Consider the following 23,667-nt stretch of genomic DNA (forward strand, 5'->3'; position numbering starts at 1 on the left):
CTCCGTCATCCTGAGTTTTCTGCTCTGCTTTGCCAGACCGTTGCAGGGAAGGCAGGCGGCAGCCCGCGCCGCGTTCCCCCGATGCCATCTAGCGTCTGCTCCGGGGGCCCCAGACCCTCCTTTGAAGGCATCAGAGCTTATTTATTGCAGGCTGATCTTTGAGGGCCACCAGGCTGCTGGGGCTGATTACGAACTGCAGTCCCTGCAGCATGGACAAGTAAGGCGGGGGGGAGGGGAGGCGGGGAGGGGGGCACACAGGTTGGGCTTGCTGGTTATTTTTTTCCCCATCCCTCCCGTTTGGCACTGAAAGGGCCACCCCAGGAGGATGGAGAGTGGAGCTGGGATGACACAGGCAGGGTGATTAAAGTCTTTAAGCCTCCAGCCACTTGTCTCGTAGCCCTGACATCACCTGAGGCTTAATCGCTCAGAGAAGCGCTGTCATGTCCTATTGTCGCTGTATTGGGAGCGTGACCTCTTTCCCATTTAGCTGCCATTTCAAAATGATATAACTTGCCAGGGGACAGGCATGACTCAGGAGACTGGTAATAGGATATAAAGACTTTGACCCTGGGGGTTGTTCATTTGAATGCCACCAAGGTCAGTGGCAAAGGCACAGATGTCATTTGGGTGAGGATTCTTTGGCCAAACAACCCGACAGATGCATAAATGGACCCCTTCAGAGGGGCCTGAGGGCTGCATTGGAGCATCCCAGGGCCCCAAACCCTCCCTGCCTGGGTTTTAGGAGCTTGTGACTGTCCATGGTCCTCTTCAGCTGTTGAGTTTGTCCTCTATGCCATCCCTCACCACCACTGCAAGGGCACAGACTGGCAACACTCTTATTTCTGCCCTCCTTGGGGCAAAGTGCCACAAGGCTGTGGTGCTGGTGCTGTGCTGGCTCTTTCCACGTGTGCCAGGAGATGGGAGGTCCCATGGCATCTTGAGGACTTTCCACCAGCCTCTGCTAGCCCCCCTTGGCAGAGGGGGAGGCCAAAAAATTATGTAGGAGGTCCAAAAAGGTGTGAGGAAATCCTCAGTAGGTTTGCAACTCTCCCAGGGTGTAGGCAGCGTGGAGAGGTGATGGCCACCTACATGAGTCCCAAGATGGGAGAGTAGTTGTGAGCTATGGCCTAGTGGCTAGGGCCAGGGAAGGCTTCAGGAGGCCAGAGATGATTTCAGGAGGCCAGGAAACATCTCAGGAGCCCAGGGAAGGTCTCAGGAGGCCAGGGATGGTCCCAGGGCACCAGAGCTGACCCAGGCATGCAGCATCCTCTTACACTGCAACAGGGACAGACACTCATGAAACTTTTATGGTGGTTCAGCCAGCCCCCAGCCAGCTCCCTGTGTGTTTAGTTTTCACTAATCTGCCTGGGTGTTGGTAATGATCTGCACACAGGCTGCCTGCCACCCTCTCTGCATAGCAATGGTGCTGGCTAAAGGGACTGCAGGCCTGGGCAAACAGCACCTCCCTGCTGCTCACCCCAGATCTGCACCTTCACCCAGGACCTGGTTTCTGTGTTTATCCAGCTCCAGTACTAAAATTCCACCCTCCTAAGCAGTGATTCCTGCTGGGGCTGGCAGTTGGACTCAATGATCTTAGAGGCTTTTTCCTACCAAAAAAACCCCAAGTCCATGATTCTGTAAGCAACAGGCAGAAGGTCTGCTGGGCTTCACATTGGTAAAATCTGCCAAGGAAGGGACCAGAAAGACCTGAAAAGCTCTGATGAGTGCTCTTTTTGTTGGGTTTGTGGCTGTTGCTGTCTTACAAGGTGGGAAAACTCTTGCAATTCCAGAGCCTTGAAGGGAAAAAAAGCAACAACCCAAGGAAGCTTTTTGCTCTTCTACAGCAACTTCTGGCTGATGACATCAAAACCCCCTGCAAAGCAGGTGGGCCAGCTGGAGATGCCCCAGGTGACCTCTTCAGAGTGATGGCATCTCTGAGGGCAAGCAGAGGAGCCCTGATGGTCTCACCCACGGCAGGGCATCAGCACAAAGCAGCAGCAGGAGCCTGGAGGGATGCCAGTCTCGGTGTGTGCAGCACCCTAGGTATGATCCAGGTTTACCTGCCTGCTGAAGAGCTGGCTGTGGGGTTTGATTCATGTCAGGAGCTGGGATGGTGACTCCTGGATGAATGACGCTATATAAATGCAAAGTGTTATTAATATTTCATCTTGTAGGGAAAATGTACTAATGGGGCTTGTTCCTGGAAGATAAAGTGCTGCCATTACTACACCACCATGTCCCCAGTACCACCAGGGCTGCCTGGTGTTGGCTGGTTCAGCCTCCAGCACCCAGCTTCTGTCTCTGGGAAACTGAAATTGCCAGCAGGTTGAAGTGGTGGAACATCAGCTCAGCTCTGGCTGCAGGAGCTTGGTGCCCTCCAGCCCAAGGGCAGAGGATGGGATGGAATGGAGTGGAGTGGGATGGAATGGAGTGGAATGGAATGGAGTGGAGTGGAATGGAATGGAATAGGATAGGATAGGATAGGATAGGATAGGATAGGATAGGATAGGATGGAATGGAATGGAATGGAATGGAATGGAATGGAATGGGATGGAATGGAATGGGATAGGATAGAATGGAGTGGAGTGGAATAGAATAGAATAGAATAGAATAGAATAGAATAGAATAGAATAGAATAGAATAGAATAGAATAGAATAGAATAGAATAGAATAGAATAGAATACACCAGACCAGACCAGACCAGGTTGGAAAAGACCTTCAAGATCATCGAGTCCAACCTGCCACCCAACACCATCTAATCAACTAAACCATGGCACCAAGTGCCTCATCCAGCCTCCTCTTAAACACCTCCAGCTGTGGCTCTTGCTGGCTGGACTCAGCTCTGGCTGCAGGAGCTTGGTGCCCCCCAGCCCAAGGGCAGAGGATGTCCCATGAGCTGCTGTGGCTTTTGCTGCCTGGGGTCAGCCCTATCTGCTGCTCAGGAGCCTCTTGCCTCTTGCTTCTTCTCACTCTGGTTTTCTCTCTCCCTGTTGATTTTTCTGTTGTGCCCCCATCAGGTATTTGCCAGGCAGATGGGGCTGATCACTTCATCTCAGTGGCACAGTCCCAGCCTGCAGGATGGAGAGAGGGAAGCTGCATGGCCAGTCACAGAAGGGACCTTCAAAAGGTGATCCTGCCCAGCCCCTCTGCAGTCAGCAGGGACATCTCCAGCTAGATCAGGCTGCTCAGGGCCACATCAAGTTTGACCTTGCATGTCCCCAGGGGTGGGACCTCAACCACACCTTTGGGAAACCTTCCCCTCCTGCCATCTAACCAAGGTTTTGGGGACAAAACAGGGTTGCAGTGGCTGCACCCATGCTCCTGGGATGGCCACCAGGGGCTGTGTGATGTACCTGGAGCCTAGCACCACCAGAAACTGCCCATCACACCTGGCAGCTCCCCAAAAGAGGGGATTCTAACCCAGAGAGCAGCAAACCACCAGAGGCCTTTTACACATTCACAAGCCTGGGGGCTGACTGGAGCAGGACCCACCCACAGGTGGGTGCTGGTGGGGTGGGTGCTGCTCTGCTTGCTCATGGGGGGACAGAGCCCCTGGGAAGCCCTTTCCTGACACAGTCACTGCACAGACATGTGGGGGAAGGAAGAAAACAAGAGCTTGTTTGGTTTCAAACTGCAGAACTCTTCCCTGGAGCCATCCACAAACACTGGTAATTTACTTTACAGCTGTTTAGATTTGTTTCTCTAGCTTTATTTATTTATTTATGTTTGGAGGGTTTTTTTAACCCCAGCAGGATTGGAAAGGAAACCTCTGCTTGCTCCTCCAGCTCTACCTGAAATCCCCTTGTTGGATCCCCACCCATCTGACCCCCCCTGCACCCCTGCTCTCTGCTCAGAGCCTCAAGGTGGGGGGGTCAGACCTCAAAGAGGGGGTTCTGTGAGCTGGGGGCTCCTGGTGGGAGGGCTCCCGTGATGGGGAAGGGACTTGTTGCAGCTTGCAGGTGATGGGAAGCTCAGGAAAAGTGGTTAATTAACTCTCGGTGAAACATTCAGCTGCCACCCACTCGTCAGGAGGTGGGGTGGGATGGGATGAAGGCTCCCCTGGAGCTGTTGTCGTGGTGCAAAGTTTAGGTGAAAAGAGATTAGAAAGGGAGGAGCTCGGCTGAGTGGCTCCCAGAGCCTCGGGCAGGGGGCTCCTGAGGCTCCCGGGGCTCCTGAGGCTCCCGGGGCTCCAGCCGCGGCCCCGTTGCAGGTCCAACCACGGGACGATGGGCTGGAGAGACCCCAAGCCACGACGGGCACCTTGGCACGCCTGCACCGCCTGAGGGCAGCTGGCCTCAAGCACCCACCCTTGCCCGCGGCAGAGCAGCTGTTGCAGCCCTTTCCTGCACCGCAGCAGGATTGGGCACCTTTCACTCCAGGAAACCTGGCAGCTCACGGGACACGTGGGGACCGACCTGGAACCCCATCCCTTCTTCCTGGGAATCTCCTCCTTGCTCCCAAGGGTGACTCACGTGGTGCCGGCGCTCGGCAGGCAGGCGATGCCTTCCTGCCCTGGGCAAGCACGGACCGGCACCAGCGCCGGGCTCGGCAGTGGGGACATCCCGACGGTAAGTGGCAGCCAAACGCTCCTCTGCGGCAGCCCCCAGCCCTGCTGAGGTGGGGTTGGGGCCGGGATAGGTGCATCTGCTGCAGGGTGTAGCCTGCAGAGCGCGGCCCGGTGCCAGGGTGCTGGGCACAGCCGTGGCCGGTGGTGGAATTGTGGATGGGGAAGGAGGAATCAGGGGGTTGCAGGCCTGGAGGCTGTGTGTATCACGGGCCAGGGTGTGTGCAGCAGGGCACCTCCCCCCTCCCCCCCCCCGCCCAGAGGTCTGCCAGCGAGGGGCAATCTTCTTATTTCACTGAAATACATCAGGAGAGTCAGTGCCAAGCACAGCCCTGGCAGCCCTGCTCGGCTGCAGCCCCACTCCAGTTGGGTTTCTGGGCACAGTGCAATCCAGAGCCTGGGTGGGAGCAAGCTGAGGTGAACCTGAGCTGAGGAGAATTGGTTCTTGTAGTTGTCCAGCCCTGGGGCAGCACCTCGGGCTGTACAGCCCCCTCCCTAGCTCACCTGCTGCCTGTGCTCCGGGCTGTGCCGTGCCTGGTGTGGGCATGGTGTGTGGGCATGGTGTGTGGGCATGGCATGTAGGCAAATCACGGGTTGGATCCAGGCTCCTCCCACGCTGCCCAAGTGGGGGAATGGAGGTGCTGGCAGATTCCAGCGATGGGAGAGGACAGTGCAGTGGAGCCAGATGAGTCATGCCCCAACTCCTCCTATTTGTCCTCTGCCTGGGCCAGGCCTGGCAACGTGAAGGAAATCAATAACAAATACCTGGGCAGCGAGGCGGGAGCTGGAGTGGGTGGCACAGGTTGGTGAGGGCTGAGCTGTGGAGCGCAGCTGCTTGTGGCTGGAGGATGCTTTGGGCTTCACCGGGTGCCTATGACCCTGCAGAAGGGGACAGTGCTCCACAGAGACTCCTCAACAGGACCAGGTCTGTGCTGGGGACGTGTCAAGTGTCCTTCTGTGTGCAGGTGAAGGCCAGAGATGGTCTCCAAGGCCACCCAGGCAGGCTTGGTGCTTTGGATGCTCTGTAGAGGACCTCTGGCTGCTGCTTTGGTCTGACTCTATCTTCTCTCTCCTCCCAGGCTAGCTAGAGGCATCAGGGGACCATGAACTGGGGGGTGTTTGAAGGGCTCCTCAGTGGGGTCAACAAGTACTCCACAGCCTTCGGCCGCATCTGGCTCTCCCTCGTCTTCATCTTCCGCCTGCTGGTCTATGTGGTGGCCACCGAGAAGGTCTGGAGCGACGACCACAAGGACTTTGACTGCAACACGCTGCAGCCAGGCTGCACCAACGTCTGCTTCGACCACTTCTTCCCCGTCTCCCACATCCGCCTCTGGGCCCTGCAGCTCATCCTGGTGACCTGTCCGTCTCTCCTGGTCATCATGCACGTGGCCTACCGGGAGGCCAAGGCGCAGAGGTGCCGCGAAGCCGGCGGGGACAGCTACCACTGCACCTACCCCCCCGGCAAGAAGCGGGGGGGGCTCTGGTGGACCTACCTGCTCAGCCTCATCTTCAAGGCCAGCGTGGACGTGGTCTTCCTCTACATCTTCTACCGCTTCTACGAGAACTACAGCCTGCCCCGGCTGGTGAAGTGCGAGCTGCAGCCCTGCCCCAACGTGGTGGACTGCTTCATCTCCCGGCCCACCGAGAAGACCATCTTCACTCTCTTCATGGTGGTCACCACCTGCATCTGCGTGGTGCTCAACCTCGTCGAGGCTGCCTACCTGGTCGGCAAGCGGTGCCGGGAGCGCCTCCTGCTCAGCAGCCACGAGAGCCACCGGCGCCGCAGCGACCGCGCCGAGCCCGCGGGCACGGACGGGCAGGTTTGCCACGGGGTGGGCTGCAAACCCCTCATGACCTCCATCCCCCTCACGACCTCCATCCCCCTCACAACCTCCATCCCCCTCACGACCTCCATCCCCCTCACAACTTCCACCCCTGACACGCTGCCTGAGGAGGAGACTCTTTCCTAGAGCCGCCTGGGGGAAAGCAGGAGCTGGTTACCCTCATTCGGGCTAAAACTGGGTGCTGTAGGACGTGTGTGGTCCTCAAGAGCTGGCAGGGATGGGCAGCTCTGTTGTGGTGGTGAACTGGCAGCTGTGCCTGGAGATCAAGCCTATCCCAGCTGGGCTGGTTTAGCTGGTCCTGAGGGTATCATTGCAATGAATAAAAATGTTTGTCCCTCAGAGGCGATGGCCAAAGCAGTTGTTCTCCTGCTCCTTGGGCACAAAAGGTCCCTTCCAACCCAAAGCATTCTATGACTCTGTGAAGAGAGGAGCAAGGGCTGCATCACCCCTGGAGAAGCAACATTTCCACAGGCAGCTCCACCCTGGGTTTGGACCAGCCATGGTGACAAACCACCAGCCAGAGGCTCAGGCCTGCTGGAGAGAAGTCACTGAAAAAGAGAGCAGCCCCTGGAGCTGGCATGAGTGATGGCTTTGGCTGGAGCCAGGCAGGTAGCCTTTGGGGTGCATGGGGTGCTAGTATATTGCACTGCTCAGGGAAGGGGTTGTGCCTGCACCCAGCAGGTCACCAGCAAAACTCTGGGTGCATTCAGCAGGCACTGGGTGCAGGCAAGCAAGGAGGACAGCTTCACTGTCACCCTGCAATGCCAGGCTTTCAACCAAATAAATACACTGTTGATTTAAGGTGAGCTGCTGGGCACAGGTGGGCACACCCACAGGTGTCACCATCCCCAGGGTCCCATGGCTGGCACAAACTTGAGCATAGGAAGTTCCATCCAAACACAAGGAGGAACTTCTCCAATTTAAGGGTCACAGAGCATTGGAACAGGCTGCCCAGAAAGGTGGTGGAGTCTCCATCTCAGGAGACATTCCAAAACCACTTGGATGTGTTCCTGTGTGACCTTCTTTAGGGGGGTTGGATCTCCAGAGGTCCCTTCCAACCCCTACACTTCTGTGATGTGGCAGGGAAAAGGGGTCAGCCAGGATGGGCACCCTCAAGCCCCCTGGGGGAACCCCTCTTCCTATCCCTCACCCTACCTAAGCTACCCCACAGGTGTCAGGGCCACTTCAGCCCAACGTGATCATCATTAATCTCACTCATGAGCTGAGTGGGGTCAAGAACACTTGCTGGGTGCCACAGCCACTGCAGCAGGGGCGAGGATGCAGCAGGGGCAAGGATGCAGCCGGGCAGGCAGAGCCCACTGTGGGCTGCTGGATCTTCCTGGCCTGGCAGAGGAAAAGCACCCAGACAGAGGAGAGGAAAACCATCCCAACCAGTGATTAACCAACCCCATTAAAAGGCAGAATGGGGTCTGGTTTATTGTCATAATTCATCGCCGTGACTCAGGCAGCTCCCGAGGCCATCAGCGGTGGCTGAGCATTAGCTGGGATGAATAATTAACAATCATTTCATGGCAAGTGCACTCCTAAGTGACATTAACGTGGAACATCCAGCTCGAGCTGTTGCTGGTTTCACTGTATTTAGAGGGTGTGATTGTTGTTATGATGATGATTTCCATGAGCACCAACAGTCCCCTGGCTCGCTGGCTCTGCCCAAAGGAAGCGGCACAGGGAGGAGGATGCTGTCACCATGTCCCCTCAGGTCACTGCAGCTACTGTTACTTTGCAGCCATCCTGGCACCATGAACCAGATCCCACCTGAGAACTGCTCTGGGCAAAGCTGAGCTCCTTCCCACAGCACACCCTGAAGAAAGAGACCAGCCTGGGTGCACTGAGGAAGGGAGACAGAGGGGTTGATATGGCTAGAGGGTGCTGAGGGCAGGCAGGGAAGAGGTTGGCTGCCCCATGAGGATGAGAATGGTGGAAGAGTCCTGGAGGGATCCCTGCTGCCAGCCCAGTGCCCTCTGGTACATGGTGAGTTCCTTATGCTGACTCTGGTGAGTTTGGAGACCTTTAGGGTAAGATAGAGGCAGATCATAGAATCATAGAATGCACTGGGTTGGAAGGGACCTTTGAAAGTCATCTTGTCCAACCCCCCTGCAGTCAGCAGGGGCATCTGCAAGTAGAGCAGGTTGCTTAGAGCCCTATCAAGCCTGACCTCGAATGTCTCCAGGGATGGGGTCTCCACCAGCACCATCCTGGGCAACCTGATCCAGTGTTTCACCACCTTTATAGAATCATAGAATTGTCAGGGTTGGAAGGGACCTCAAGGATCAGCCAGTTCCAATCCCCCTGGCATGGCCAGAGACACCTCATACTACATCAGTTTGCTCAGAGCCACATCCAACCTGGCCTTAAAAACCTCCAGGGATGAGGCTTCCACCACCTCCCTGGGCAACTTCTGCCAGTGTCTCACCACCCTCATGGGGAAGAACTTCTTCCTAACATCCAATCTGAATCTACCCATTTCTAGTTTTGTTCCATCCCCCCCAGTCCTATCGCTCCCTGACACCCTCAAAAGTCCCTCCCCAGCTTTCTTGTAGCCCCTTCAGATCCTGGAAGGCCACAGCTAGGTCTCCTCAGAGCCTTCTCTTCTCCAGGCTGCACAGCCCCAACTCCCTCAGTCTGTCCTCATAGCAGAGCAGCTCCAGCCCTCTGCTCATCCCTTTGGCTGATTATAGCAAAGAAGTTCTTCCTAATGTCCAAATGGTGAAACACAGATGGATTCCACCCTCTCCTTTCAAGTGAAGCTGTGCTGAGCTCTGCCTCCTGTCTGCTGTCATGGCTGTTTGCTGGATTAGCCACCTGAAGGCTTTCCTTACCGGACCTTTCTTGTCCAGAGCATACAAAGTTGTTCTTTGTGTGCAAGCCACAGCCTGGAGATTTAAAGAGCTAGGGCTGGGCTGTTTGTTTTCAAGTGAGGTTGGCCGCTCTTGATCAACGCTGTCCTCGATTGGCAAAGTCCTGAGGTGTTCCTCAGCCACGAGTGCTAATCAGGATGAGACCCAGGGCAGCCACCCTGCCTGCCTGCCCCACTTCCGCACATCAAAGCGGCAGCTGTGGCTGCGGCCGTCGCGAGAGCCCTGCTGAGCCAGCTGCCCTCTCTTGTTGTGCTGCTTTATCTCGCTGGGAATGAGCACTGCAGAGCCCCAGGTGTCTTGCACCATCCAGGCTTGGGATCAGTGGGACTGGCTGGGCAAATGGGGACATTTAAGCTTGAGGAGGGCAGATTGAGACTGGAGATTGGGAGGAAATTCTTGACAGCGAGGATGGTGAGACACTGGAACAGGCTGCCCAGGGAGGCTGTGGATGCCCCCTCCCTGGAGGTGCTCAAGGGCAGGTTGGATGAGGCCTTGAGCATTCTGGTGTAGCAGAAGGTGAACCTGCCCATGGAAGGGGGGCTTGGAACTAGATGACCTTTAAGGTCCTTTCCAAACCATTCTATGGCTCTATGAATCCATGAATTTGGCAGCTTCTTTCTAACCTGCTTCTGAGGTTACCCCAGTTGTTGCTGCAGAAATGGGGGGCTGGAGGCTGGGCCACCTCCTGGGACGCAAGGCACTGGGGGAAGAGGCAGGAGCAGTGTGGATAGGAAAGCAAATAAACATTGCCAGACCTTCCATCGTCATCCAGGGCATTGTATTTGCTCGTGGGGTGACCAGAAAGCCCTCTGAATTTTGGGGAGAGGAGATCTAAAACAAACCCATCACTGCTTCCAGCCTGGTAGGGATGTGTGGGGCTGGCATGCATGGTGGCACAGGGCAGGGGCAGCCTGTCCTTCCCTGCAGTGCCTTGCTCCTCCCCTGCCCCAAAACCCTCTCCTTGCTGGGAGTTAAAGAGAAGCTCTGATTTACACCCATCGTAATGGATCAAGTAGCTGCTCCAGCTGCTGACTCCCAGGCTCCTGTGACTCTTCTTGGAAGGGAGGTCTCCTCCCCAGGGACATGGCCTTGGGGTGGGAATGACAGGATGCCAGGATGCTGGAGATGAAAGGCAGGGCTGGGGCCCAGCAGGCAGCCAAGTGCTGCCCCCTGCCATGCCCCAGCTAAGCCCCTTTTAAAGAGACTTTGAGGTTTCCCTGCAGCGTTTGGCTCTGCTGCTTGGGCTTTCCCTTGATGAAGGACCCGAGGTCGGGCCCCTGGAAGTCACAGAGTGTTTCTAGTGCTCACGTCTGGCACTGGAGCCTTTTACCCATCACCCACTGAGATGGAGCAGGGTGGCACGCCCTGGGACATGTACCAAATGCTCCTCCAAGGGCTCCCTGGTGCTGAGAGCAGCAAAAATTGCCTTGGCACCTTGTCCCTGTGCCCACGCCGGATCAGTCAGCAGGGGGGTGGCAGGTGGGGTGCAGGGCCTTGCTCTCTGCTGGGACACCCAAAACGCCAGCTCAGCACTGCAAAGCACAGCAAAACACGGGGTGTTTCCCTTCCCCACCCAACTGCCTCAGGGGGAATCTTCTGCCTCTGGCAAAAGCACCTGAACTTTCTTGCCGTGGCCACGTGGCCCCTCCTGAAGTGCCCAAATTGGAAGCAAGAGGCTGCTGGAGGGGGTCTGGCCCTGCTTTTCACCTGGGCTTCACAGGGGTTTACTGTGGGGCAGGGAGCTGATGCCTCCACAAGAATTCAGACCTGCTGCTGGTTCTCACTGGCTCCCTTCTCTTCTGGCCTTTTCATCTCAAAAGCCACAGCCCCCAGATTTCTGAGGCAGCTCCCGACACACCGGCTCCCTGCAGCATAGCTCAGATTCCTGATCCTGCAGATAGAGCCCTGCAGAGGCAGCTCCTGGGTGAGGGGAAGCTCCAGAGCCCCCTTTGCTCTCCTCTGTGATGAGGGTGCCTGGGTCTGTCCCTTCCTCTGGGGTCACCCCACTCTGCACCCCCAGGCTTCCGTGAGGGTTTGCTTTGGATTTTCATTCCTGTGACCTCTCCCTGCTGTGCTTCCAAGCCTGGAAAATCCCCACACACTTCAGCTGACTTCCTGGAGCCCAAAAGCTGCTGGAGGAGCAGCTCCTTATCCACCACGAGTGCGGGGAGCAAAGCTCTCGGGGCATCAAGCACTCAGCTCTTCAAACATGTCCCCGTGGGAGGAGTGGCCCCGGTGAAGAGCCCTGTGGGGCGCCAAGGGCCAAGGAAAGCACCGTGGCGTGCTTGGCCCCAGGGTGTGCCAGAGCAATGCCAGGAACGCTTCGGGGCAGCCAAGAGGCCTCGGGCAAGCGGAAACGAATCCCTGCCTGGCCACCTCTGCAGAGGCTCCGCACAGGGCAGCTCCACGGGGGGTGGCTGAGCAGGCACCCGGATCCTTGGGCACAGAGGAGCTGGCTCAGCCTTCTGCAAGCCATCGGCACTCTGGGGAGAGGGACATCCCTTAGGGACACATCCAGGTCCCACGAGGACGGGCCTGGAGGCCGCTGGCAGGGCAGCATCCCGCTGAACGGGGATCCTAGTGCCACGCTCTGCCACCTGGGCTGTGCCACTCTTTGGGAAAGGTCTTGTCCAGGACGCCCCAGCGCTGGCAGGGCGGTGGCTCAGGTTGCCGTGGGTTGGAGGCACTGATGAGCTGTTGCAAAACTATTTCCGAGGCAAAATCCTTGCAGCAGTGGGTTGGAATTGTGCAATTTGTGATCCTGAGCAACAGCTGCTGACTGACCCAGAGCTGGGGGGCTGGAGTGAGCCTGGTGCTGATCCCCAGCCGTCCTGGGCTCGCCCCGCAGTCGGTGCTGGCTTTGCCCAGAGCCAGCTGGGCAGGGGACAGGGCATCACCTGGCAGGAGCCACTCGCAGAGGAATCCAGCCCCGCTGATCTCACTGCAGGACCTGACCCGCCTTGATTGTTCAACCCGAGCGTGTGGCTGCTTGTGCACGGAGGAGAAGCTCTGCAGGAGCTGTTTGCCAGACTCACCCAGTGACTGGGAGCAGAGCAAACCACCCTTCCCCTCCCCTCACCGCTCAGCGCCGCGGACACAGCCTGGGCACGCAGGAGGGCTCCAGACTCACACCAGGACAGAGAATCCCTGCTGCCAAAGCTGCCTGGGCACGGCCACCTCCATCTGGCCCTTTCCTGGCTGGGCAGGTACCTCTAGTGGGTGGGCAGTGCTGTGGGGTGCTCATGGGGCTGCTGGGGACCTGCTGGTTGCGGGGCACAGACCCCAAGGTGCTAAGGAGGTGTGGGTGGGAACTGGGTTGGGGCTGGGGTTGCTGTGCCTGAAGTGGCTGAATGTGGGGTGTCCAGCATCACACAGTGGCACCTTGGGACCCTGCAGGCAGCATTGGGGTCCCTGGCCCATGATGCTGGTGATGCAGGGGGCTGGCACAGCGTGGCATGCCAAGGAGCAGGAGTAGCACTTCAGAACCTGCTTCTCTGTCCCATCACCCTCCCCAGGGACTGAAAGAGACTGAATTCTCACCTTCTCCCCCCACCCGCCCCTTCCCCCCCCCCCCCCCCCCCCCCCCGAGAACGGGCTCAGCTGCGCTCTGATGTGTTTGTACCCCAGGCAGGAACCGGGCAATTTCGAGCCCAACACCCTGCTGTACCCACATGGGGCAGGACCTGCTGGTGACACAGCAGACTGGCACGCCGGGGGCTGCCAAGTTTGCTGGGCTTCATGGGAGGCAAATGAGTGCTGCAGGCATAGCTGAGCACACCTGGAGCGTTGCCTCTGCTCTGGCTGGCTGCCTGCCAGTGCTGCCCATGCTGCAGGGCTCCCACAGCACTGTACCCAGCACATGGCCTGGCACGGAGCTCATACCCCCTTCCCATCCCACCATGGGTCCATGGCTGGAGCCAGTAGTGAGCTGTGCTGGGCACAAAGGTGCTGGACAACTGGGTACTAGTGCTGGAAAGGCACTGGGATGGGGGCATGGGTGAACTGGCAGGCTGGCAAGGGGGCACTGACCCTGGGGGCATGCAGGTGCTCCAGCCATTGGTACCAGCTGAGGTGGGAAAGCAGCTGCTTCTCTCCACATTGCTGCTCACCCTGGCTTGCTACCATGGGTCCGCCAAGGAGGAGGATTTCCTGGTTCCAGGTGGGAGGAGAGCAAAGATGTGGGGGCACAGACAGAGACCCTGCCCTGGCACTCGGTACAGGCTGGCACACAGTCCCCAGCCTGGCCCCACTTGGCTCAGCCACACTTGGTACATCCCTGGGCCAGCAGCCTGGGGTCTGCAGTGACAGGTCTGGGACTTGGTCTGCAGTAGCCCCAGCCAGGGATAGGCTCCTGGTGGCTTCATGTGCTCCAGGCAGCACTTCAGGCTCTGTTCCTTCCTTGCAGCCCTGGGACATCTCATCGTGCCATACAACCTTCCCTGGACAAGGGGACCTTGATTGTCTGCATACCATCACAGCCCTGGCTATGCCCCAAGCTGGGCACTTCCTACCCCACAGCCCCCGCTGAGCGGGGAAGGAGTTTGAGGCTCCCCCAGGTACGTCTGGGAGGGTGCTGGAGGGGTGATGGGCAGCAGGTCCTTGGAGGTGAGATGCTGACTGACCTGAAGAGCTGGAAAGGAAGGAATTAGCTCTTGGGGGTTGAACAAAGCTTTTGGTGGCCATGGTGGTATCAGGTTGATGGTTGAACTCAGTGATCTTAGAGGTCTCTTCCAACCAAAACAATTCCATGATTGGTTTGGCCTGAAATTGGAGCTGCCCACTGGGTCCTGGGCTGGTCCTGTTCTCCCAGGGTGTGCTCTTCAGCAGCCAGAAACAAAGCACTTGTCTGAACAGCCTCATCTTTTTCTGACACAAAACATCTCTCTCAGAAAACACAGAAATTAAAGGTTGGGGCTGCTGATATTTGGGATGTGTTCCCCTTGGAAGTGTTTGCCAGCCACTGTGCCACCTCCTTGGCCCCAACCTGCTGGGCCAGTCGTGGTTCCCACAGGGCTTTGGCATATTCTTTCTGCCAGAACCTTGCAAGTCCCTGGATCTCCAGCCCTGCAGAAGCCCTCCTAAAAAGCCCCTCCTCAGCTTTCCTGTAGCCTCCTCCAGGTACTGCCTCTGTGGGCAGCAGGGCAGGAGGAAGAGGTGGTTGGGAACAGAAATGTGCTCCAGGGTCTCCTTCTACCCTTGTCCCAGGGGTCCTGCCAGCTGGCAGGGCTGGTGTCCACAAAAGCCTTTGCTTTGCTGAGGTGCCAAGCGCCCTGCACAGCATTCAAGTGTTGATCCTGGCCCACTCCAGCAGATTGTGCTGCCAAGTTACACAACCTGTGCCATCAGGCCAGGGACTTGGTGGCAGGAACTTGGCCAAGTGGCTCTTTCTCTACAGCAAAGGCTCCATCAGAAAGGAAGGGTAGAGGTGTTGACTCACCTCTCCCTAAGAGGGTGTGAGGGCAGGCTTCACTGTCTGCAGGTGGGATCTTGTCCCCCCCCTAAATGAGTCAAATGTGGTGGAAAGAGAGACTCCAGGAGGTCAGGGAGTAAGAAGTGCAGCCAGAGATGAGCTGCCCCACTGCTGCCTCGCATTGCTCCTCAGCCACCGTTCTGCTGCTCCTCCTCCAGGTTGGGTAACTCTGCTCTCCACCAGCCACCATGGACTGGAAAACCCTGCAGGCACTGCTCAGTGGGGTCAACAAGTACTCCACAGCCTTCGGCCGCATCTGGCTCTCCGTGGTCTTCGTCTTCCGCGTGCTGGTCTACGTGGTGGCGGCCGAGCGCGTCTGGGGCGACGAGCAGAAGGACTTTGACTGCAACACGAGGCAGCCAGGCTGCGCCAACGTCTGCTACGACCACTTCTTCCCCATCTCCCACATCCGCCTCTGGGCCCTGCAGCTCATCTTTGTCACTTGCCCTTCCCTCCTGGTCATCATGCACGTGGCTTACCGGGAAGACCGCGAGAGGAAGCACCGGGAGAAGAATGGAGAGAATTGTCCCAGGCTCTACAGTAACACGGGCAAGAAGCACGGGGGGCTGTGGTGGACTTACCTGCTCAGCCTCTTCTTCAAGCTCATCATCGAGATCCTGTTCCTCTACCTCCTCCACAAGATGTGGGACAGCTTCGACTTGCCGCGGCTGGTCAAGTGCTCCGACAAGCCCTGCCCCAACACCGTGGACTGCTACATCGCTCGGCCAACCGAGAAGAGAGTCTTCACCTATTTCATGGTGGGAGCCTCCTCCATCTGCATCATCCTCACTGTCTGTGAGATCTTCTACCTCATCTTCAAGCGGGTTGTGCGGAGCGCGCGGAAGTGTAAGAAGTCTGTCAAGCGCTCTGTCAGCTACAGCAAGGCCTCCACCTGCCAGTGCCACCCAAAGGTGGAGGAGAAGGACAACAGGCCCCAGACTAGGTGCGTGGCAGCTCTGTGGGACTCAGCTCCCAACTGGGCTGCTGTCTGGCCGGGTGCTGGGAGGGAAAGAGGGAGGGAGGCACGTCCAGGGATGGCTAGCCCCTGAGGTGGCCACTTGGTGAGGTCACCACCAAACTCTTCAGCCAGGATGTCAATGGCTGTAAGGGAAGGGGTCATGCCCATGGGAACCCTCTTGCCTGGGGTTGTGGGCATGTCCCTAGGGGTCCCTGTGGCAGGTGGTTGCCTGCTGCCTGTGGGCATGCCTGAGGGTGTCTGTTCTTTCCACAGAGGAGAGGAGCTGTGAGTCCACCTGTTCCAGCCCCTTCACCTTCCACTTGGCCCAGCAGCATCTCAAGCCTGCCAAGTCCCTGAACCCTTGAGAGTCAATCCATGTGAAAAATTACTACAGCCAGCAAACTGAAGCCCCTCAGGAGAGACCCAGGGGTGCCTGAGCAGATGCAGGTAAGGCTAGGGCAGCCCTGGAGCTCTTCTGTCTGCATGTGGTGGCCCCGTGGGGCTTGGCCATCACATCAACACAGCACCTTACCCAGCAGCAAACCCAGTCACGAGCTGCAAGGATGAAGCCATCAAGCTGGGACAGCACAGGGACTGGGGATGGTGAGGGGGGAGCAAGGGGACTCCTGCATCCCAGCAGCTTCTCTTGGGTCCTCCAGCTCTGCGTATGAACATATTGGTCAGTGCCCTCTCAGGGCTGGTGTCACCCAGCACAGTGACGGCCCCCAGTTTGCCAGTACTGGTGCCTGTGCTCATGCAGGCACCGTGCCATTGTCCTGCCCAAACGCCCCTGCTGGCTCTGCTGCTTCCTTTGGTACCTTCACATCCTCCCTCACCCCTGACGGTTGCGGCACAGGCGACAGGAGCTGCGGTTCCAAAAGGCCAATAAACGTTGTGGTGTTTGTACACAGGGACTTGCTCTGCGTGCTGTAAATCGGGGAGGGGAAGGGGGAAGCAGGGGAGGGGCGGGGGGGGGAACGGGGGACGGGACTGGTGATGGCTGAAGAAAAGGATTTGTAGAGGTTTTTCTTCAGGAGCCCATGGCCAGGTCTTGCCCGGCAGCTCGGGTGGAGCTCCCAGCTCCTCCCAGCTCGTCACGCGTCGTTAAACTTTCATTCTGCAGAACCACACGCTGGCCCCCGAGGAAATGCAGGAGGGATCAGCATCAATTATTGACTAAAGCCTGATAAATATTACAATAAATAGAAATTATTTCCATTTAATCTCTCCTTAAGCAGTGCCCCACATGGGGTCTGCTGGTGCCCCAGCCAGGCGTGTTCCCTGCTCGCTCCGCCGGGGTGTGCACAAACGCTGCCAGAGGCTGTGATGGTGATGTCCAAGCTGCCTGGAGGGTGACATCTCTCTGTGCTGGGGCGCAGAGCAAGTGCTTCCATCATGGGATGCTCCTGTGGGCACACCAGCGCCATGTCACCTGTGGTGCCAGCCCTGGGCATAGGGCAGGGCGCCCTGTGCCAAAGGAAAGATGCTCCAGGAGGCTGAACTGGCTCTGACATCAGTGTGGGTCTGCTCTGGAACACCCCCATGGAACACCCAGTGGTGTGGGTGAAACCTGTGCTGGGCATCTTCCTGGTGGGTAAAGCAATGTGGGAGCTGGCTCATTCATAGGTGAGGGCAGCTCTGGTTCCTTTGTGGTTTTGGAGCAGCTTCCCAGAGGTGATTGTTTTCACCCATAAAGGGCTGGCATCACTGGGGACTGGCACCAAAAGGGGATGATGCCACCTGGGCAGCCACTACCATAGGGTAGTGGGAGGGGGAAGCAGGATTCATGGTGGGCTGACTGGGAGATGGGCACTGGGCTCTGCAGCACTTGGTGCCAGGCCATGGAGTGGCACATGAGCATTACCTGAAGCACAACAATTATTTGACATTAAACATAACAATGTGACCACAGCTCTGCCCCATCTCTGCCCTGTGTGGGAGCAGGAAATGCCACATCTCACTGCGGGAGAGGCAGCAGCTGCCAGTTCTGTGTGTGTGAACTGGCCCAGTTTCTGCTTTCAAGAGCCCAATCTCTCCATGCCACCTGTGCCAGCCCTTGGTGGCCTCTGCAAGACAGTCCCAGGGAGCACACACCGGGGTTTTGTCCCCCGCTCAAAGCCAGCAGGACTTTAGCATAAAACATCAGCATCTGCCCACCCACTGTCCCTGCTCCTTGTCCCTTGCACCCTCCTCTGAGCCCCCTGACAGTAAAGCCAGTAAAACTCCCCTTAAAAAGAGGGAGGAAGGTCCCGGTACCCCGGTGCCCGGCACGACTCAGCCCGGACACACGGGGCCGGGGTAGCTCCGGTGTGGCTCCAGCACCACCCAGCGCCCATCGTATCCTTAGCAGCAGCTCGGCCGGGACGGACAGGGCACGAAGCATCCCTGGGGATACTCTGGGGCATCCCCCCGGCCCTGCCCCCCAACATGCACTCCCCATCTTTACGGACACGCAGTGGAGTACCAGGCTCGGGGTACCAGGCTCAGAGTACCAGGCTCAGGGTCCCACCTGTGGGCAGGCTCCGCGTACGCCAGGCACGTCCCTCTACCCCCCCTCAGTGGGTTTTTCCCCAGTGGCGGAGCTACAGCCGCGGGCGAGGGGGCAACGACACCCGAGCAGCGAGACCCGGGCTTCCTATTGGCCCCGACAGCTTCGGCCCCGGGCGTCCCGGCCGTCCCCCGCGGTCCCTTTTATCCCCCACAGCCCCGCAGATCTGCGGGGGTCCCGGCTGTCCCGGAGGGTCCCGGCTGTCCCCGGGGAATGCTCCACGTCTCCATCACCCCCGATCCCCAAGCTGGAGCCACCCCCTCGGCCGGGGGCAGCGAAGCGGAGCGGGGGCGGCCCCGCACACCTGCGGCACGGCCCCCGGTTTCCTGCCCGCGCTCCTCCCCCGGCTCCCCCCGGGCCCCGCACGGCCAAAGCCGTCCGGCCCGGCCCGGCCCCTCACACCCAGCACGGCCCGAACCAGGCGGGACCTGTCCGGAGCGGCGGAGGTGAGTGAGGGGTGCTCGGCACCCCCGGGACATTGGGCACCGCTCGGAGACACCGGGACAGGGAACACTGGGACAGGGGACACCCCCATCATCTCTGCCACCCGCTGTCTGCATCGACGCATCCTGCACTGCCCTCACCGGCTGTTTGGGGCACTATCCCCGGGCTGGGTGTCCCTTTAACGGGCGCAGCTGACACCTCTGCCGGTTTAATTAACGGAGGTTAATTAGGGCTCAGGGCTGGGGCTGTTTTCTCCCTCCTAGTCGTGGGGATGTGGACTGGGCTCGGCGAGTCAAGGCTGAGGCACCCCCAGGGGTCCCTGCAGCAGTTCTCTGTGTGGTGAGTGCTCTCGGGGGGTCCCCAAAGGGGGTGAGGTTTGGGTGTCATTGCTGCACGGCAAGGGAACTGGCTGGGAACTGCCCTGCCGGTATGGGGTGAACCCTGGCAGAGTGTTTGGATGAGTGCTGTACCCTGGGAGGGTTGCACTTCCCTCACCACGACCCTGCTGCTCTCTGTGCCTCAGGAGAGCCGGGGAAGAGACAACTTTGAGCTGTTCCTGTGAGCCCCTGCCATGTCACCTCTCTGGCTGCTGTGGCTGTGACCTCCTTGGGCAGCCCATGGGCTGTGTTTTGGGAAGTCAGGACAGCCCCGAACCATAGGTGCAGAAGGCTGGGTGCTGCTGGGGGAGGTGAATCCCTCCTCTGCTTCTTTTCCCTCAGCCCCATCTTCCTACTCCTGGGCTCCCAAATGCTGCTAGCCTCCATTCCCAGGGTTTGGGCTGTTCCTTGGTGCCTTTGCTGGGACCCTCTGCAGAGCAGCCACCTCCTAACAAAGCCTGGGGCTGAGGTGAGTCCATCTGCCCTGTGCTCTCCAGCATGGAAGTGGAGGATTCATTTGTTTCCCTTCCCCTCCTCTCTCTGCTGGCAGAGGCAGAAGTGTCCCTAGAAGATGGGTGACTGGGGGTTCCTGGAGAAGCTGCTGGACCAAGTCCAGGAGCACTCAACGGTGATTGGGAAGATCTGGCTCACCGTGCTCTTCATCTTCCGCATCCTCATCCTGGGCCTGGCCGGGGAGTCCGTCTGGGGGGACGAGCAGTCGGATTTCGTCTGCAACACCAAGCAGCCAGGCTGCACCAACGTCTGCTACGACAAAGCCTTCCCCATCTCCCACATCCGCTACTGGGTGCTCCAGTTCCTCTTCGTCAGCACCCCGACCCTGATCTACCTCGGCCACGTCGTGTACCTCTCCCGGAAGGAGGAGAAGCTGAAGCAGCAGGAGAGCGAGCTCCGGGCTGTGCTTAGCAAGGACCCCAAGATCGAGCAGGCCCTGGCAGCGGTGGAGAAGAAGATGTCCAAGATCTACGTGACCGAGGACGGGCGGCTCAAGATCCGAGGGGCGCTGATGTGGACGTACATCATCAGCGTGATCTGCAAGAGCATCTTTGAGGCTGGCTTCCTGGTGGGGCAGTGGTACCTGTATGGCTTCTCCATGCTGCCCCGCTACGTGTGCGAGAGGGACCCCTGCCCCCACCAGGTGGACTGCTTCATCTCCCGCCCCACTGAGAAGAGCGTCTTCATCATCTTCATGCTGGTGATGGGCCTGGTCTCCTTAGTCCTGAATCTCCTAGAGCTTTTCCACCTCTGCTGCAAGAACCTCTTTAGCAACCTCAAGAAGGTGTCGAGGCCGGCTGGCCCGAGCCAGGACACCTTTGCTGACAACGTGGCCTCGGGTCCCTATGCACCCAAGCACTACCCCTTCCTGCCCATGGCCGACAGCCACACACCACCCTACCAGGCCTACAACAAGCTCTCCAGTGAGCAGAACTGGGCCAACTTCCACAATGAGGAGAATCTGGCACTGGCCAGCAGTAGCAGACCCTTGTCGGACCCCTATGCCCCCAGGACTGCTGAAGCCCCTGCCCTGGAGGAGAAGCTGTGCAGCCGGCCCGGGAGCTCAGCCTCCAAGAAGCAGTATGTCTAGTGCCAGGCTGGCCACAGCTGGCTGAGGGGGGACCTTTCTTGATCCCTTGTGCCTGCAAAGGCAGCTGCCTCCTGCCCAGTGCCACATGGGTGGGCCCTGCTCTGGAGATTGTTCCCACCTCGACCTGCCCAATTCTGGGATGCAATGCTCAGGAGTGGGGCTGAGTGCTGCCCTGGAGCCTCTGCTCCCTCCTGTTTTCCCCACAGGCCCAGCAAGGAAGGAAGCTGCAGATAGTTCCCCGGGACGCTGTGTCCCATGTGCCTTGCCGTGGGAAAGGGAAAAATCTCTGGAGCCATAGGCTGGGAACAGACTGTCCCCAGAGCCGTGGCTGGAGGCTGCTGCCCTTTGGGGTCCACGGCTCAGCTATCTCCCGGCTCTTGCCGGAGCCCTTGCTGGTGTGAGAGCCAGGATGTGGCCGTGGGAAGCCACTCGCCTCCAGCCCCTGCACGGAGCAGACTCAGCCTGGGATAACTCCTGGCTGGCAGCCCTGTGCTGTTCCTGTGACCTCGGCATGGAGCCAGTGGGACCAGCAGCTCCTGCCCGGGGCTTGCTGCAGGCGCTGCCTCCTCCCCATGGGACACGGAGGGGTTAAGCCGGCAGCAGCTCCCAGCTGGGGCTCTGCAGTGCCCAGCTGATCCCGATGGCTGCAGGGTCACCCCTCGGCTGCCCTAGGAGTGTGAGCCCCACCTCAACCTCCTGGCCCTGGACCCTTTCCCATCTGGTTTGTGCCTCTTAAGTTATTTTTAACCCACTGGCCTGAGCATGAAGTTTCTGCCTTAAAGGTGCAGTTGTGTGGGGATGTGGGGAGCTGTGTCCCGCCTGGGCCATGCACCCACCAGCCCTGTGGGTTGGGTGGGAGGAATTAGCCTGGCAGCTGCTGTTCTGGGGGGAGTTACTGGTTTTATGACTTTGCACTGGTCATGTCCTGCTGGGGGCTCAGGTGCTGGGAGGGGAAGGGACAGGATGGAAGGACCAGTCGCAGCCATGAGTTATTCCATCTTCTCCAGGCCATGATGCTGTGAAAGGGCAGTGCCCTGCCCTGACCAAGGAGCTGTGGGTCCTGTGTGACCCAGGCAGGAGCGTGGGATGTGGGCACTGCCCTCAGTGCTGTTTCCTTCCCCTCCTTGGCAGACTCAGTGTTACATCTTGTTGAATAAAGTTGGATGAATGAAAAAGATGAAGTGTGGCATGACTGAGCTTCCTGCAGCTGCCTTGGGGAGGGTGGGTGAGTGAATGGTTGGGGCTGAGGGAGCAGGAGCTGCTGTCCTGTAGGCAGTGGGAAGCATGGGTGCCCTTTGAGCCCCAGCTGTGCTGATGGTGTCTCACAACACTGAAAGCAAAACCCTCCCTGTTAGTGTCCCATCCCCAGCCTCAGTCCAGTGGCTGTCACAGGGTGTCATTGTGGTGCTAGCTCTGGGTGGCCCCAAGCAGAACTCAGCCCTGTGCCCCAGCTCTGCTGCAGATAAACTCGGTGGATGCTGTGGAGCTGCTGGTGGCTGCATAATAGGTGGAAATGAGGTGTAGATAAAGACACACAATGTGGCTGGGGCTGTTGTTTAGTTTCTCTGGCCAAGCCAGCCTGGGGCACAGCCTGCTCTCAGCTGAAGGCCTCCCCAGCAAGGGTGGGACAGACTAAAAATACCCTGGAGAAAATGAAATATGGGTGATATGAGGCCATATCGCTGCCATCAGCCACTGGAGGAAGAGAGGAGGGAGGCACCCGCCCCTGATGCCCTTGGTGCACAGCCTGTGCTCGTGGCTCTTGGCTCTTTTCCCTTCTGGGCATGGGGTGGAGGATAAAATCCCTTGGGATGGAGGTCTGGGGTATATGCTACCGGCTGTCACGCCTCCCCTGCCCCTCTCCATGATGATGCTGGGGTAGATACCCTCTGGAGGAATCCTGTCCCGTTCCCACCATCGCCAAAGGGGCCCTGCCCAGCGGGGACTGCCTGGGGGACCCCAGTGCAATGCGAGTGAGCGCTGCCCAGCGCTGCCCAGTGCATCAGCAGAGCTGCAAAGCCCCGGAGCAAGAGCAGTGCAGGTTTCTGTGGGGAGCAGCCCAGCAGCGAGCTCGGCCGGGAGGAAATGCCAGCGCGAAAGGGAACGGCGCAGCCGCGCCGCCTGTTTACCAGCCGCCGGCGGCCCCTCGCCCGGGCTGATGTTTTCGTTGGCACCAGGGGAAGATCAGGCTCGGCCAAACAGCTCTGCGAGGGGGGAAAACAAGACAGCCAAGAGCCCCCTTGCCTGGCCACGGCGGCCGGCCGCGGGTGCTGCGCAAACACGGCTCCGTGTCCCGCTATTGTTCCCCTGTTGTCACAAGGCAGCTCGAGGTGGCCGCAGTGACCCGGGGTCAGCAGAGCCTGCCCGCGGCAGGTGCCAACAACAACAGCTAGGGGTTCACCTGCGTGGTGGGACTGGGTCAGCGGTGGGGGGCAGTGCTGCCAGCAGGCCCCCCCCCCGAAGGCGGGTGGGTGTCCCTTAGGCAAATAAAAGTTTGCAGCTGATAAGGGCTGGCCCCACGGAGCCCTTTGGCAAAGCAGAGGGACAGATAGCGGCTGGCCAGACACACAGGACCTTTCTCACACCTCCACACTCCCTCCTGAGTAAACAGGGCCCTCCGGTGCCTTTCTGGGAATGCTCAGCCCCAGCCCACGATACTGAGCCCGGGGGGGCACAGGCAAGCAGGGCATGCAGTCAGAGGCTCCCATCGACACCCGTGGGTTCAGCTCTGCAATAATGGGCAGCAAGCACAGCCCCAGTGATGCACAGGCACCAGAAGCCACCACAGCCATCCAGCCAGGATGGTGGAGAGCCCTGGGCATGGCCCCACAGGACTGTTCCCGTGGCCACTCACAGGCTGCGCCCTCTGCACTGGCATTGGCCTCAGCATGGGGTTTGGAGGAGGGCAGCTTTTGTACCCCTGCTGAGAGCTTTGTGGGGTTTACGAGGTGGATGGACAGACAGACAGATGGATACACAC

General features: G+C 58.8%; 3 protein-coding genes across 5 annotated transcripts; all 3 read left to right on the forward strand.

The window, feature by feature from the left end:
• The first annotated feature begins 3,022 nt into the window (after positions 1 to 3,022).
• Positions 3,023 to 10,283, forward strand: LOC137451641 (gap junction beta-5 protein-like). 2 transcript variants are annotated; one of them, XM_068159297.1, is made up of 3 exons: positions 3,023 to 3,127; positions 4,211 to 4,568; positions 5,644 to 10,283. In XM_068159297.1, the coding sequence occupies exon 3, from the start codon at positions 5,668 to 5,670 to the stop codon at positions 6,532 to 6,534; it is 867 nt and encodes a 288-aa protein (XP_068015398.1). In that variant the 5' UTR covers positions 3,023 to 3,127; positions 4,211 to 4,568; positions 5,644 to 5,667; the 3' UTR covers positions 6,535 to 10,283. The 2 variants fall into 2 exon arrangements, with proteins under 2 accessions (XP_068015398.1, XP_068015399.1); XM_068159298.1 differs by lacking the exons at positions 3,023 to 3,127; positions 4,211 to 4,568 and adding an exon at positions 5,337 to 5,489.
• A 942-nt stretch (positions 10,284 to 11,225) lies between these two features.
• On the forward strand, positions 11,226 to 16,626 carry GJB3 (gap junction protein beta 3). The gene is made up of 4 exons (XM_068159299.1): positions 11,226 to 12,493; positions 13,693 to 13,843; positions 14,916 to 15,700; positions 15,989 to 16,626. The coding sequence occupies exons 3-4, from the start codon at positions 14,946 to 14,948 to the stop codon at positions 16,002 to 16,004; spliced, it is 771 nt and encodes a 256-aa protein (XP_068015400.1). The 5' UTR covers positions 11,226 to 12,493; positions 13,693 to 13,843; positions 14,916 to 14,945; the 3' UTR covers positions 16,005 to 16,626.
• Positions 16,627 to 18,635: 2,009 nt separating this feature from the next.
• Positions 18,636 to 21,586, forward strand: GJA4 (gap junction protein alpha 4). Of its 2 annotated transcripts, none has more exons than XM_068159301.1 (2): positions 18,636 to 18,709; positions 19,635 to 21,586. In XM_068159301.1, exon 2 carries the CDS (start codon positions 19,656 to 19,658, stop codon positions 20,685 to 20,687), a length of 1,032 nt encoding a protein of 343 aa, XP_068015402.1. In that variant the 5' UTR covers positions 18,636 to 18,709; positions 19,635 to 19,655; the 3' UTR covers positions 20,688 to 21,586. The 2 variants fall into 2 exon arrangements, with proteins under 2 accessions (XP_068015402.1, XP_068015403.1); XM_068159302.1 differs by lacking the exon at positions 18,636 to 18,709 and adding an exon at positions 18,919 to 19,046.
• The last annotated feature ends 2,081 nt before the right edge of the window (positions 21,587 to 23,667 follow it).

Source organism: Melanerpes formicivorus, unplaced genomic scaffold, assembly GCF_026170545.1.
Source record: "Melanerpes formicivorus ecotype bairdi unplaced genomic scaffold, bMelFor1.0.p_v2 SCAF_45, whole genome shotgun sequence".
Taxonomy (NCBI): Eukaryota; Metazoa; Chordata; class Aves; order Piciformes; family Picidae; genus Melanerpes; species Melanerpes formicivorus.